Below are 14,928 nucleotides of genomic sequence, written 5' to 3' on the forward strand. Positions count from 1 at the left end.
ATTCTTCTTTCCAGACTGCCGTTTCCTCTGAATTTGACGTAAGGAACACTCATTTTTGAAAACATCAATCCCCGGCAACACGTAACTCCAGGTTAGATTACTTCAGTGCATTTTACTAGCAACCATCTTACAGACAGAATTATCAGTTGCCAGGTTCATGGACCAGAACTAGCTGCTTTGTTTCAATAAGAAAAACTCAAGGCAGCAATTTTCATGTATGACTGAGAGGGTCTGGGCTCAAAACCGAGGCAAGCTCTGAGGCTAGGAAAGAAACTGGTTCTCCGTGTCAAGGAGGGCTCACCCTGAATGGAGGTGGTCTAGATTCCTACCCCTCAGGAGAAACAGTGGGCCACAGACGTCCTTTCCAGAAACAAAAACAAGCCCTTCTATCTGGTGGCATCTTCCTGAGCACATACAACCCCTAGAAACAGAAAAGCCACTCACCACTGGCCAGCTTTAAAGGAAAAGTCTTGATCAGCAACAAGCAGGCGGAGCCTCTTCACAGAGGGTGACTCATTGGCTGTTCCACACACCTTAGCTGCCGTCACGACCTTTGAGTCAAAAGATGAACTGGCTGAGGTTAGTGTGTACACAATGCAAGGAACAAACTGTGGCTTTCTGGTAACTCAGGTTTTTTCAAAATCTACAAAGATGTGGTTTCTTAAAATTGCAAAACAAGGTAAAGCATGCTTTGCTTTAAAATGCTGCCTACCACCAGGTGAACAAATTTTAATTATTTTCTTTTTGAGAGACTTGTTAAAATACTAATTGAGCCCTGCCAGTGTGCCTCAGCTATTGAGCACTGACCCAGGAATTAAGAGGTCACTGGTTCCATTCCCAGTCAGGGCACATGCCCAGGGTCGTGGGCTCGATCCCCAGTAGGGTGCGGTGCGTGCAGGAGGCAGGCATCAATGACGTTCCTCTCTCATTGATGTTTCTCTCTCTCTCTCTATCCCTCTCCCTTCATCTCCCTTTAAATAAGCAATAAAAACATTTTTAAAATATTAATTGAGTTTTATTCTACATACAAAAACCATCTCTTGAAGGGACTGTTTAATAAGCAAGCGTTTATCTGTTGCAAGTCTAGCATGTGCCATGCACCAGGCTGGGCACCCTGAGAATTGCTCAGGGAATGAAGACCTGTTGTAAGCCTGGCATCTAAATTCTCTGTTAGTACAACCTATGCAAAGTGGGACTATGTTAGCTATGAACCTGTGTTTATTCTGAACCTGCAAGAAGTCCATGACATACAAATTGCAGAAATTAAAAGCAACTACAAAACAGATGAATACTCCTAGTGTTCTGACCTCACTGAGTTACTTTCCAGCTCAAAAACCTTCAAGGGCTAACACTCCACTACAAATATAAAAGAATGCTAAAGGCCTTTGTAACTCATACCAGCTTAAGCTCCTCTTGGATCCCTGTGCTACTGGTTTACCAGCCAAACTGGACAGCATGCTGGTCCTCAAAGGCACCTGACACTTGTCTACCTCCCCAATGCTGCCTAGTAATTCGGCATGTGGCACACGCTCTCAGTCCTGTCTATCAACCCCATACCCCACCTTCCAGACCTCTGCTGGAGGCCTTCCTCTTCTCTCCATCCTCTCAACTCTACCCATAAAATGATCTGCCTTTATTATCATACTTAGCCCATATTGATGTAATTATAAATACTCAGGAACAAGTCTTTCACACAGACCACATGCCTTCTGAGATCAGATATTGGGTAGAATTTATATCTATACTAACTTCCCAGGACTAACACACAGTAAGACTCAGTAAATATTTGCAGAATAAATGGAAACTCTAACTTAAAGTCACTTAAAATTGGTTTCTAGAACAAATGTTAGAAGTTTGGGAGCTCTTGTTGCTTAAAAAAAATGTTAGGTGGGGGGAAAAACACTACAGAAAATCTAGATTCATGTTCAAAACTATAGAATTCAGGGAAAGCAGGTCTCCTCAGCAGAACAGGAATCTTATGTTTGCCACACAGTCGATTTTAAATATCTTACTACAAAGACAATAAGAATCATCAGAGGGTTCTCCTTTATTACATTACTAGTGACCCACTGCACGGATTCGTGTACATTGAAAGGAAATTAATTAGAAGGTGGCCAATGGGGCGGGACTGGGCAAGAAGGGCCGGACACGCCCTGGAGCCAACCTCCCTCGGTCCCTCCCTGGTGTCTGCGGAGTGGGGGGGGGGTTTGTCCCTCTGGCAGGTGGGGTCCCTCAGCCTGGCCTGCAGGGATCAGGCTGAAACTGGCTCTCCAACATCCCCCAAGGGGTCCCAGAGTGCGAGAGGGCACTCTGCAAAGTTGCTGTCGTACAGGGTGTGGAACACAAACACAAGTGTACAGTAAACCAGATTCGAGCTGACAGTGCCCCAGCAACAACATAACCCACTGCCGAAGGTGGAATCCCGAGGCCCCACAAGGAATCAGGCTCCCTCCTCTCTGGTTTTGGGGTGTGTCACCTGAGAACCGCCGCTGCCAAGTCACTGCAGCTCAGCAGCTCCTGCATTGAGCGCCTGCCCCCTAGTGGTCAGTACGCATCATAGCAACCGGTCAGACACTTAGCATATTAGCCTTTTATATATATAGATTACTCTCATTTTTCTTAGGTTTCCAGAAATGTTTATTTTGTAAACATTATTTTCCTTCAATATGATAATCTTTAGAAACAAAGCCAACAGCTAGATTAATTCATTTATAACAGCTTAACTGGCATCTGTCAGACTCATGAACAGAGCTAGATATGTGTAAGCTTTAAACACATCCCAAAGGGTCACCTGGTGGCAGAAAAGCCAACATTCATAATCGCTGGCTGGAGGAGGAAGAGGAACACAGAATTCCAACTGAAACATGTGAGCATGCTTCACAATCACATGCTCATCTATGTGAAATGAAATCACCAATCATTTGCCAATGTCCAAATACAAAATTCAATGAAGAAGGGAAAGAAGCTAAATTTCTATTGAAAAAGTCCTATTTTCATTTGGATAGTCCCTATGACCAACAATGTTATTAGATGCTTTATGCCTATTGGTAGTAACTCACACACTAATATATCTGTTGCCATTAGTCCTCATAATCTGGGCACAACTGCTAGAAGTGGTCACACACAATATCTTGTACAATTCATGATTTTTAATACTATTTTATTTCGTTAATACAAATACTGTACACTACATAAAGATTTCTAGCAAAGTGGATTAAAAACATTAGCAAAATATTTTTTGAAGGCCGCATCTTTATTTTATTCTGAAGCTAGTTTCACATGATTAAGATCTGTAATCATGGCCCTTGTTGTATGCCATTTTTTTCTTTACTTTGATTGAATAAGTAAAACATGATGGAGAAACTTTATGTTTTAACATTTGTACTTGTTCTCATACTTAACGGATCAAAAGATTTCGCAACTGAAACCTCAACTAGCCATGCCCTAAGTTAAAACACATGGCAGGAAATTAAGTTTTCCATAAAATAACATTTAGACTCTTCTACTGTTCAATAAAATAACAATACATTTGCCAACTTTTACTAGCACGCATTTTTAAGGCTTTGACGAAGTCAGCATCTAAAAGGAAATTCCATCATACTGATTTTAAAAAGCTGGTTTTATATAGGATATCTTGATGTTACTGCTGCTACAACAGTCTCTGTACAGGAAATAGGTCTTTCTTTGGGAAACCTAAATGGTTTCCGCTGTTCATTCCCATTCATTCTTTTGTTGGCTTAAAAATTTAGACAAAGCCAAGATTAGCGATGACCTGAAACAAAAGAGGGCACAGAGAATTTCAGAGTTGAAGAAAACTCAGTCATCATCAAAAAATACTATGTCATTTTACACATGAGGACACCAAGGCCCAGAGCCATCAGTTCAACTGAGGCAGAATACCACTCTGATGAGTAGAACCTGATGAAAAGATACTGGTTTTACTGAAGAGATTTACTGACAAGGAAAGAGCACAAAATTCTGCCAACTGTACAACTTCTCAAGTGGTTTATGCCTGTCAATACTACATCCTGGCAAATGAATTCTCCTTGTTCCTACCAAAGGCTAACCTATCCACCTGGCTGATCTCTCTGCCTTCTCAAGCCTTCAGTGGAGCAAGTATCCTCTCTCATTCATCACCCCTTTCCCCCCTCTCCACGAGAACACATGCAAGCACTCAGATCTTCCACCTGTAATAACAACATTAGGAGCAAACACCTTTAATCAGAGCTTACCATGTGCCACGCACTCTACACACATTAATTCATTCAACCGTCACAGAAACTGTAGAAGACAAGGGTTAGTACTATCCCCATTTTACATATGAAAAAATGTGAGGTCTCACAGCTAGTAAGTGGCAAAGCAGATACTGGAATCCAGGCACAATCACGTAAAAGTGATTCTGGCTCCACCTTCTCATCTCCTATTCTCTCTCCAACACAAGACAGCCAAGCTTTCACTCTCCGCAATGGACTAACGCCAGTCATTCTGGTCACCCACTACCCATTTCGCTAAACCCAATGATGACCTCCGCAGAATCCAGCACAGGCGCCCCTCCCTCCTGGAAACTTTTCTCCTGGCTTTACCAACACCCTGCAGACTTCCCTCTTGCCCCACCTGCCCCTCTTTCTCCTCTCCCCTCCTGGCCCTTCTTCTCCTGCCTGACCTCTAAATGCTGACACACCCCAGGGCTGAAGCCTGGGCCCTCTTCCCTTACTTTCTATGCAGCTTAAACTTTTTATTTCCAGCAGTGAACTCCAAACTCGTCCACCCAACTGCTGACTTGAATTTCCATTTCATACAACACATCCAACACAGAACGCTTTTGTCTCCCAAAGCTTCTTCCTTTTTATTATTATGCAAAATTTCAAACATATACAAAACCAGTAAAAATAGGATAAGGAACTTTCATGAACTCATGCTCCAAAGTCAACATGGTATGAGTTGATAAAACTCATGGCCAATCTTGTTTTATCTGTAACTCCATCCACTTCCCATCCTCCTACCCCAGGTTATCCCAAGTTGAGCTCTTTACTTCCCCTCCTCCACGCTTGGTCCTCCGTGTCAGCAAATACATGGCACCATCATCATCTATCCAGAGTTCAAATCCCAAAGCCAGAAATCCCTTGGTTTCCTCTCCTCTCACTAACTGCACCTTCACCTCAATTTGTAAATCCCATTAGCCTTTCCTCTGTCCCAGATCCACCCACTGCTCTCTGACCCCATCACTACCAGGCTACTCTAAGCCACATCATCTCTCCAGGGACTCTGTCAGTAGCCTCCAACCTGGTGTCAAAGCACAGCAAAAACCCAGTGCTCTATCAAGCAAATAGGCGACCCATTAAAATGTAAATCACCTGTCATTTCCCTGCTTAAAACCCTCCCTCACCCTTAGAACAAAATCCCAACGCCTTATCCAAGCCCACAGCTGTTTATACAACCTGGGCCCTGCCTACCCCTCCTCCTACCACCTTCCTCTGAATAGGCCAAGCAAGTCCCTGCCTCAAAGCTTGGCTCCTGCCAGTCCCTCTGCCAGTAATGCTGTGCACCTGACTGGCTCCTTTCTGTATTCAAGTCTCGGCTCAAATACAGTGGGGCCTTGACTTACGAGTGTCCCGACTAACGAGTTTTTTGAGATACTAGCTGTCTCTTGGCCGACTTTTTGCATTGAGTTGATAGAGTACTTTGAGTTAATGAGTGAGTTAATGAGCTCCTTAACGAGCTTGGTCTCGGAACGAATTAAACTTGTAAGTCAAGGCCCCACTGTAGTACCATTTAAAATAGCACCCTGACTCCAGCCATTAGCCTGGTTCACTTCCTTCATTGTTGTGGGAACCCTGATCAGAGTACGCTGGATGTTCAAGGCTAATTTGAGTGTGGGGGCCCTGTCCAGAGTATGCCGGATGCTCAAGGCCAATTTGCCATATGCAGGTACAAAAGTAAGGTCACAGCAATTATACTGTACACAATGCGCAGGCGTGCCTTTCTGTATCCCAAGTATTGATGTCACTATTTGGCAAGAAGCCTCTTTTGTCTAAGTTGGTATAAAGATGTGCTGTTGACCAGCCAATGCATGGATGCTTAGTATGGCTCCTATGTTTGCTACTGTATTAGCAAGGGCTGCTTTGTGCGGCTACGTTGTAAGGCTACTTTGAAGGACTACTTTATGTGATGGCTCCTTGTTAGCTACTTGCTCTGCAATAAAGACTCTCTTATATGCCTATGACTTCTCCTATCTTCTCTGTCCAATACCCAGCATCCATGAAGGTCCAGTCTCTGGCAGAGGGGCTCGGACCCAACAGTTGGCATAGTTGGGCTGGATAAAGGAGTAAGTACTCCCAACAACTGGCACAGCGAGGAGGTTCAGGAGAATGTGCAGACTCAGGAGCAAGTGCTCCTGACAACTGGCGTCATGAACAGGATCAAGGAGAAACTTACTCTGACAATTGGCGCAGCAAGCAGGGTGAGCAGAGTTCAAGAGTAAGTACTCCAACAATAGTGTATGACACCTGACATTCTCTGGTTTATCTGCACCAGGATGAAGCTCCATATACAATAGGGGCTTTACCTGCCTCATGCACTGCTGAGTCCCCTGCACCTACAACGGGCTGGCAGACAGCAGGCACTTGACACATGTCTGCTGAATTTAAAATAAAATACTTCCTCTGACTGGGCCCCCTGGGGGGAAAAAATCTTGCCTCTTAGGTCACTTAAATTATTGAAACGCACCAATACTATACATTTAGACATGAACAAGTTAAGTTCTGGGCATAGTTAAGAAGCAGTAGCATAGGCAAAATTCTTTCATTACCAAACTCTCCCATCAAATTGATGAACAGAGTACATCTTGCTCAGTGGGCCTAGGCACAGAGCTAGGCACAGAGTGACCCCTCCAGTGAAAACTTAGTTTTGCCTGAACAATCCTTATTGCATTACAGTATTTCTACTCTTATCTTTTTGACATTTCTAAGGCTACCCAGACTGCTTATTCTTTGATCCTTGAGGAAAAACTGTGAGTTCAACACAAATAGTCAAATGCCATTCAATTCAAGAGCTCAGTTTCCTGCATCAGCATGACTCAGACTGGTTACTTTATAGCCTAAAGAAAGAAGCATCAACATCATAATATGCTCATTCAATAAGTTCTCTATAGGGAACCCAATGTCTAGTAAGGAAAGGACATTTCTGGGTGGGTGAGTGGTCCATTCTTCACCCACCCAGGAGGAGCAGCAAGGTCCTTTGGCTTAAGAATCACAGACTTGTGCTGCAGCTTCCCTCTGGCCCTAGGAGAAGCCATTGGTTATCTCCTAGGCTCTGCTTCCTCTTTTGTAAAATGCAGATGCCAGCCTATCCTTAGGCTACCTCACAGACTTGAAATGAAGAGCAAATGGCATATGGGGAGTTTTGTAAAGTATACTTGCAATTCAAATTAAAGACAAGAGTGGTAGACGAGACCATGTGGTGGGCCAGTTCTATTATGGCCCAACATTTCAACAAGTCCAAGATCAGACTGGCTCACCCCTGATGACCTTATACTGCTGAGGCTATACATCTAGCTTTATCCAGCTCCTCCCAGCTCCCAGCTCTCATTCTGTTTGGGAAAGAAGGGGAAATTAGAAATAGAAGGAAAAGAGTTGCAATTGGAAAATTCTTCCGCCAAGGTTTTGAAATTAGCCCTATACTTTCTGACTTTTCAACTTTAAAATTCTCAACTTTTCAATTGCAGGATTAGAGTTTACATTAATCTTCGTAAACTTGGCTCAAAATAACCCCCTCACCAAAAGTCTCAATAATTTTGTCCTGTAAATTTCTGAAACGGCTATCCTAATTCAGAGATTGGCAAACTATGACCCACACACCATATCTGGGTCTTCTGATAAAGAACACTGTATTTGATCCCAGCCACACCGATTTGTTATGTGTTGTTTATGGCTGTTTTCACACTGTAGAGGCAGAGTTTTCTAGTTGGGGCTAAAACTGGCCCATGAAGCTGAAGACTATCTGACCCTTTACAGAAAACCTGCCTAATTCTGCTCTAGTTCTACCTGCCTCAAAATATAACAGAACAGAGCATAGCCCAAGACTGTTAACCCACTTTTTCTTCTTCAAAACTGGCAAGGTTTCGCTTTTTAAAAAAGAAATTCTAACAAATCTCACATTTACAGAATCAGCATTTTTTTGTGTGTTGGATAAACCTAGAAAAGGTATTTTCAGATTTATCATCAGTGGGAAAAGTGTATTGTCCCACACATCCATATCTATTATGCTGAACTAATTTTACATAGGCTTCTCAGGAAAACATTGAATTCACAAGCATACCGCTCTCAGTCCCAAAGCAATTTTCTGAAAAGAAAACCAGCCTGAAAAGTGGAGCCTAAACAATATTCTATTACATCAAAGAGCACCCAACTATGTCTTCTAAAATTTCAACTACTGCAACAATACAATTTCTGACCTTGCTTATGAAAGTGTATAAATCCTTCCTTATATTAAATATTTTTAACTTAGAACACTAAGCTAAATATATCCAAATAAAGAATCACTCAAAAAGCAAAACATATATCCAATTTAAGTTTTTAAAAGAAAATGTGGTTACTCACTGAGGTAAAGGGTGAGGATCCTTATTTCCCAGCCCTGACCCCTTCAGGTGGTAGATTAGCTTTCTCTAGTTTGAATATGGTAGGGAAAGGTCAGCCCATGTAATAAGAGCTCGTCCACCTTCCTTTCTCAGATGTTAGTGTGTTCTCCCTTGATGAAATAAGTTGTTCTAAAGTAGGGATAAGAACAAGGACTTTGAGACATGGTGTCAAACATAAATAAGAAAGAAAAAGGAAAGGTAAGCTATTCATAAGATGTGGGCTCTAAAAGAAGTTCTAGCCCTAAAATATAAACCTATGCATCATACTTGTGAGGATAGTTCCCTCAATTGCTGCTATAATATTTCCTTCATCAAAAAATTAATCTATTCATCCCAAGTTTAAAGGGAAAAATTTGAGTATTTCACTATCATTTTTTCGAATCAGTTGTCACATGGCCTGTTCAGAAAAGTTCTAAACAGAAAAATTACCAACTTTCCCTGACTATCCTTCGAAGGGATAGAGCTTATCTAGTACCTTCTCCATAAGCCAGTCTTAACTGTGTGCAAACCATCCTGCCTAGGAAAGCCTGCTACAGCCCAAAGATACCAACCTCCTGTCGAAGGGCATTTGCCGTTCTCTCCAAGTGATCAGTTTTCCTTTTGGATTTCATTATGCTGTAACAGAGAGTCAAATTGGGTTAGTAAGCTAAATATTATCCTCATAAGAAAGAATTAAATTCGTTTGCCCTGTAATACCATGACTATCCAAAATACAATATAACATTCTGGGTCCTAGAAAATGGTCTATAAAAATTTGTACATCTAACTAAAGTTTAACGATTTACTGATGCCATGCACATTTAAGCAGTCTGTTATGTCATGGCTTCAGGAGTTTGATATGCCTCCCATGACCATCGCAGGTCAGGTCTCTTTGAAAATCAACCTCAAATGACACTGAAGGTCGATAACTCACCCGGTTAGCGTAAGGTGGCGCAGAGCGCCTCGTGTCGATTTCAACAAAGCAGCCTGGGAGCAGATGGCTCCCACAGAGCCTCGAAACAACCCAGGAACCAAGACAGCAGCGCAGGCCATGGTGCTTCCTGGGCAAACAGAACACTGAAAATTAAAAATGTTAAGAAAAAGTGGGGAGTCTTTAGGGGCCAATGAAGAAGAGTTTACATTTTTGTTGGTGCTGTTATGAGCTGATCTAATGGCAAAACAATTAAGGGCCTCGTTCACCCTGACAAAATTTCTGCCACTATTCAGAGTTGATTCAACTGATCTCCACAATACATACGAACGCAATTATTGGTGCCACCAAATATTCATGTTCCCTATTAGTTTCCAAAATCTCTGACCAAGTTCACGTGACTAATCTTACACCATTACAGGGGAGTAGATTTGCTAACTGCCTGATAATTGTAGTCCAATCAAAGAGCACCACTAAGTCTTTAATGTTTCTTGTTAGATGAAGTGCAGGGAGAAACAAACTGAGGTCCACAGCACTGAGAATAAACAAACTGCAACTACATGAGGTAAGAGATGAATATTACAAACATCAAAGTGAATGAAAAGAATGAAAGCAGCCACTCAAAAGAGCACACAGTCTGTGGGTCCAGTAATATAAAGTACAGAAACAGACAAAATTAATCCATGAAGCTAGAGATCAAGTTAGTAGTTACCCTTGGGGAAGCAGTAGTGATAATGTCATCTCTTAATCTGAATGATGATTGCATGGGTGTTCTCATTTTGTAAAAATTCCATCAAACCACGGAGGACTTTTAGGGCAGTAAAAACACTCTGTATACCATAATGCTAAATATATATCATTATATATATTATACATTTGTCCAAATCCATAGAACATACAACACCAAGAGTGACCCATAATGTAAACTATGGACTCTGAGTGATAATGATGTGTCAATGTGGGTTCACCAACTGGAACTACAATACCACTCTAGCGGGAGATGTTAATAATGGGGGATTGTTGATAATGGAGGAGGCTATGCTTGTGTAAGGGCAAGGGGTATATGGGAAATCTCTGTACTTCCCCCCAATTTTGCTTTGAACTTAAAACTATTGTAAAAAATTATCTTAATAAAAAAATTTAATCAAGCTGTCCTCTTAGGATTTATGTACTTTTCTGTTTGTAAGTTATATGTGAATAAAAAGTTTAAAAGAACAAAAACCCAGAAGGATCCCCAACATTTCCATGTCTAAAAACTACTGACCTATCAAGAAAAGTACTGAGTGGGAGTCAGATGATGTATTTTTTTTATGTATTCTGCTTTCCTTAGCCAATTTTTAAATATTTCTTTGACTAAGATGGCCACTTTTAACACATTATATTGCCTATCTTAGCTTGGGAATAAATAAAGATGTACATGAACACTTTTTTTTCTAAGCTCTCTGGAAAGCACTACATAAATTAATTGTAATACATTTAGTGTTAGAAAAATATTCAAGCTAGATGTGCTTATGTTCCTACTCCATACTCACTAATTCAACCCTTCATTTGACAAATATTTATTAAGAGCCCATTATGTGGCAGGCACTGGGAATACACACATGAACAAAACAAAGGCTTTCTTAGGGAGCTAATATTTTAAAAGGTAGAGACAAAAAATAGACAAAAGTAAATAAATCAGGTGGTGATGTAAGTCATAGGTAATTTATTCAGTTAGGTTATTCAGTTATAACCAAATCGTATACAAGAGCCACTGCTTCATAACCAATCTTTAGATAAGGTAAAAGATCTATTTCTTGCCATAGTATGATACAGCATCATTGTGGATAAATAATGCTACTTGCTATTTTTTCTTTTGCATAAATGAAAAAAGTATAATGCCTCTTTACCTCATGCAAAACTACTAAATGTAGTTTCCTTTAAATATGCTAAACCAAAAATGCTGTTAATCTCTGAAAGAAAGAAACTTACTTTAGAAGTCCATGAGACTTTTAGGAGTCATTAAGTATATGGCTGGCCGGCTGACGGATATGCAGTATTTTGGTCCTGGTATTATACTGAGACCTTCGGATATACACTGGTTGGAACCCAGACCAATGTTTCCACACACTGAAATTCTCTCACAAAGCTCCTGCAATGACAGAGACAACGTAGAAGAACAATGTTTTGGACAACTGTTAAAAAGAACTACTATCTCCTATTGCAAACGAAAAGGCTCATTATAATCAGCAGGCATCGCCTCACAGTAAAACTACTCTCAATTTCCCCCCTTCCATCAAGTCTTCCTCTCATCTTTCTGTTTTTCTTTTTTATGATTGTTTTTTTCCTCTTTTCTGATTCCACCCTATGAAAGCCCAGGCCAATGGCTGGAATGATACAGTTAGTGTCATGTAAGGCCAAGTTCCCTAATAAAATTTAATAGATTCATAGTTTAATATGAAAACATTGTTCTGCTCAGGACAATTATAGCTAAAATAGTCCTCACATAGATACAGCTTTTAGTGATTATGCTGTTTGAATGGTCTGCTGCTCAAATGAACTGGAAAACAAAGACATGTTAATTTTTAAAAGCTGTTCTCTTTAAAATTCTAAAATCTTGTTTTATAATAATACCAATGACCAAGAGTGCCACCTACTGGTAAATACAGAGTATTTTTTTTATCAAATTGTGTTCAAAGGGACTTCCAAAGCAATAAGGTATTTTTTTTAAAAAACTACCTATTCTGAGAACCAAGATGGCAGCATAGGGAAATGCCTGTACTTGCTGCCTCCCACAACCACATCAAAACTACAACCAAAAAACAAAACATATCATCCAGAACCACGAGAAGTCTGGCTGAGTGGAAGTCCAACAACTGGAGGGAAAGAAAAAAGCGCATCTCGACTGGTAGGAGGTGCAGAGGTGCAGAAGAGCAAAGGTACGGAGGCGCGCTAAACGGGCTGGCAACTGGGTACGCTGTTGTCTTTTTCAATTGGGGGGGGGGAGGAGATACAAACTCCCGACTGCTCTGAAATCCAGTTCCAGGCAAGACTCTGGGGACCCAGACTCCTATGGGGAGAAACTGGACTGTCTGGCATCGGGCCGGAACACGAGGGCGGCTTTCTCGCAGAGGTGCTTGCAGCGGTCATTATTCCTACACAGGGCCACAGGACACAGAGACCCAGGGACCTATTGTGGCAGGGCTGACAGGCAACCATTGCTGTTTGCACTGCCCCAGTGATTCCCTGAGACCACGCCCCACCCAATTTACAACCCCACCCAAGCTGTGCGAAGAGGCTTTTGCATATGAATGGCCTGGCCTTTTGCAACCTAACAAACTGCAGCTGGGTCAAAGAACCCCAGAGCTTCCAAAAGAAGGCCTAAGGCTCCTCAGCAGCCTGCACTGCTTCACAGCTCCACCTCATCTGGGCACCTCCAAACCCCATACAAAGAGGAGGAATCTGCAGATCTCTCTGTAGCTCCTGCTGGGTGGCCTCAGGCAGTGGCTGACTTTGTACCTCCTTGGAAATCCAAGAGCCAGTGTACGCAGTGGTCAAAGCGAAACCACCAGATTACAAATCTTCACATCCATAAGTGCCACACTCAGGGGGCAGACTCAGTGAGCACCAAAGCCCCACTGAAGCCAGTCCTGCCCCATAAGGCTGTTTCCAGCACAGCAGTTCTCCCATTGTAGACACAACTGGTCCTCACAGCCAATTGGTCTGGAGGTCAATTCCTCCCAGTGATATCAACAGCAATAAAGGCTAAACTCAACAAGACTGTGCACACAGCCCACAGAGGGGTGCACCAAGAACATTCACCTCAGGTGACCGGGGAGGCTGAACCTATAGGACTCCTAGCACACAAAGCCACTCTATCAACACAGGGATGCAGCCAAAATGCGGAGACAAAGAAACATGTCACAAATGAAAGAAATGGAGGAAAGCAAACTACTGGATATAGAGTTCAAAACCACGGTTATAAGGTTACTCAAGAATCTTCTAGAAACCTCCAAGAAATTTAGTGAGATGAAAAAGGACCAATTAGAAATTAAGCAAACACTGACTGAAATAAAGAATAATATACAGAGATCCAACAGCAGACTAGAGTATCCCAAGAATCATGTCAAAGATTTGAAATATGAAGAAGCAAAAAACATCCAACCGGAAAAGCAAAAAGAAAAAAGAATCCAAAAATATGAAGATAGTGTAAGTAACCTCTGGGACAACTTCAAGTGTACCAACATCCAAATTATGGGGGTGCCAGAAGAACAGAGAGAGAGCAAGATATTGAAAACCTATTTGAAGAAATAATGGCAGAAAACTTCCCCTACCTGGTGAAAGAAATAGACTTACAAGTCCGGGAAGCACAGAGAACCCCAAACAAAAGGAATCCAAAGAGGACCACACCAAGACACATCATAATTAAAATGCCAAAGGCAAAAGACAAAGAGAGAATCTTAAAAGTAGCAGGAGAAAAACAGTTAGTTACCTACAAGGGAGTACCCAAACGACTGTCAACTGATTTCTCAACAGAAACTATGCAGGCCAGAAGGGAGTGGCAAGAAATATTCAAAGTGATGAATAGCAAGAACCTACAACCAAGATTACTTTACCCAGCAAAGCTATCATTCAGAATTGAAGGTCAGATAAAGAGCTTCACAGAAAAGACAAAGCTAAAGGAGTTCATCACCACCAAACCAGTATTATATGAAATGCTGAAAGGTATCCTTTAACAAGAGGAAGAAGAAAAAGGTAATGATACAAATTATGAACAACAAATACACATCTATCAACAAGTGTATCGAAAAATCAAGTGAATAAATAATCTGATGAACAGAATAAACTGGTGAATATAATAGAATCAGGGGCATAGAAAGGGAGTGGACTGACTATTCTGGGGGGGGGGGGAAGGGGGTGTGGGGGGTGTGGGAAGAGACTGGACAAAAATCATACACCTATGGATGAGGACAGTGGGGGTGGGGGGTAAGGGCAGAGGGTGGGGTGGGAACCGGGTGGAGGGGAGCTATGGGGGGAAAAAAGAGGAACAGCTGTAATAATCTGAACAATAAAGATTTAATTTAAAAAAAATTACTGCAAGCAGCAGAGTAAAGATTTAAAATGACTGTGCTGGTTTCTGTTCAGTAAGTATACTCAATTTATTAAACAATTACTGGGGTGCCAGGTACTACATTAGGCCATAGAAATGCAATAAAGAACCAGACACAAGGTCCTCACCATCTTGAAGCTTTTATTACAGTGTGTGTGACAGATAATAGTAAAGGGATAACTGATGAGACAATTACTGATTACAATGAGTAAGATAAAAGAAATGAGTATCTCAGTTGGTTAGAGTGTCATCCCGATATACCAAGATTGCATTAATAAGTGGAACCAATGAATG

General features: G+C 41.6%; 1 protein-coding gene across 6 annotated transcripts in view; it reads right to left on the reverse strand.

Moving 5' to 3' along the window:
* OXNAD1 (oxidoreductase NAD binding domain containing 1) overlaps positions 1-14,928 on the reverse strand; it is a 32,943-nt gene that overhangs the window by 14,074 nt on the left and 3,941 nt on the right. For 3 of the 6 annotated variants that reach the window (XM_014450565.2, XM_014450554.2, XM_006083665.3), the window contains exons 2-5: positions 11,517-11,676; positions 9,549-9,675; positions 9,187-9,250; positions 445-551 (exon numbers count right to left, since the gene is read on the reverse strand). In XM_014450565.2, coding sequence (XP_014306051.1) covers positions 445-551; positions 9,187-9,250; positions 9,549-9,667 — 290 coding nt within the window. In that variant the 5' untranslated portion in view covers positions 9,668-9,675; positions 11,517-11,676. Of the gene's footprint in view, positions 1-444; positions 552-9,186; positions 9,251-9,548; positions 9,692-11,516; positions 11,677-14,928 lie in introns of all 6 variants that reach the window. The other 3 variants (XM_014450558.2, XM_014450570.2, XM_023749487.1) reach the window with 2 other exon arrangements.

The sequence above is a fragment of the Myotis lucifugus genome, unplaced genomic scaffold (genome assembly GCF_000147115.1).
Source record: "Myotis lucifugus unplaced genomic scaffold, Myoluc2.0 scaffold_8, whole genome shotgun sequence".
NCBI lineage: Eukaryota > Metazoa > Chordata > Mammalia > Chiroptera > Vespertilionidae > Myotis > Myotis lucifugus.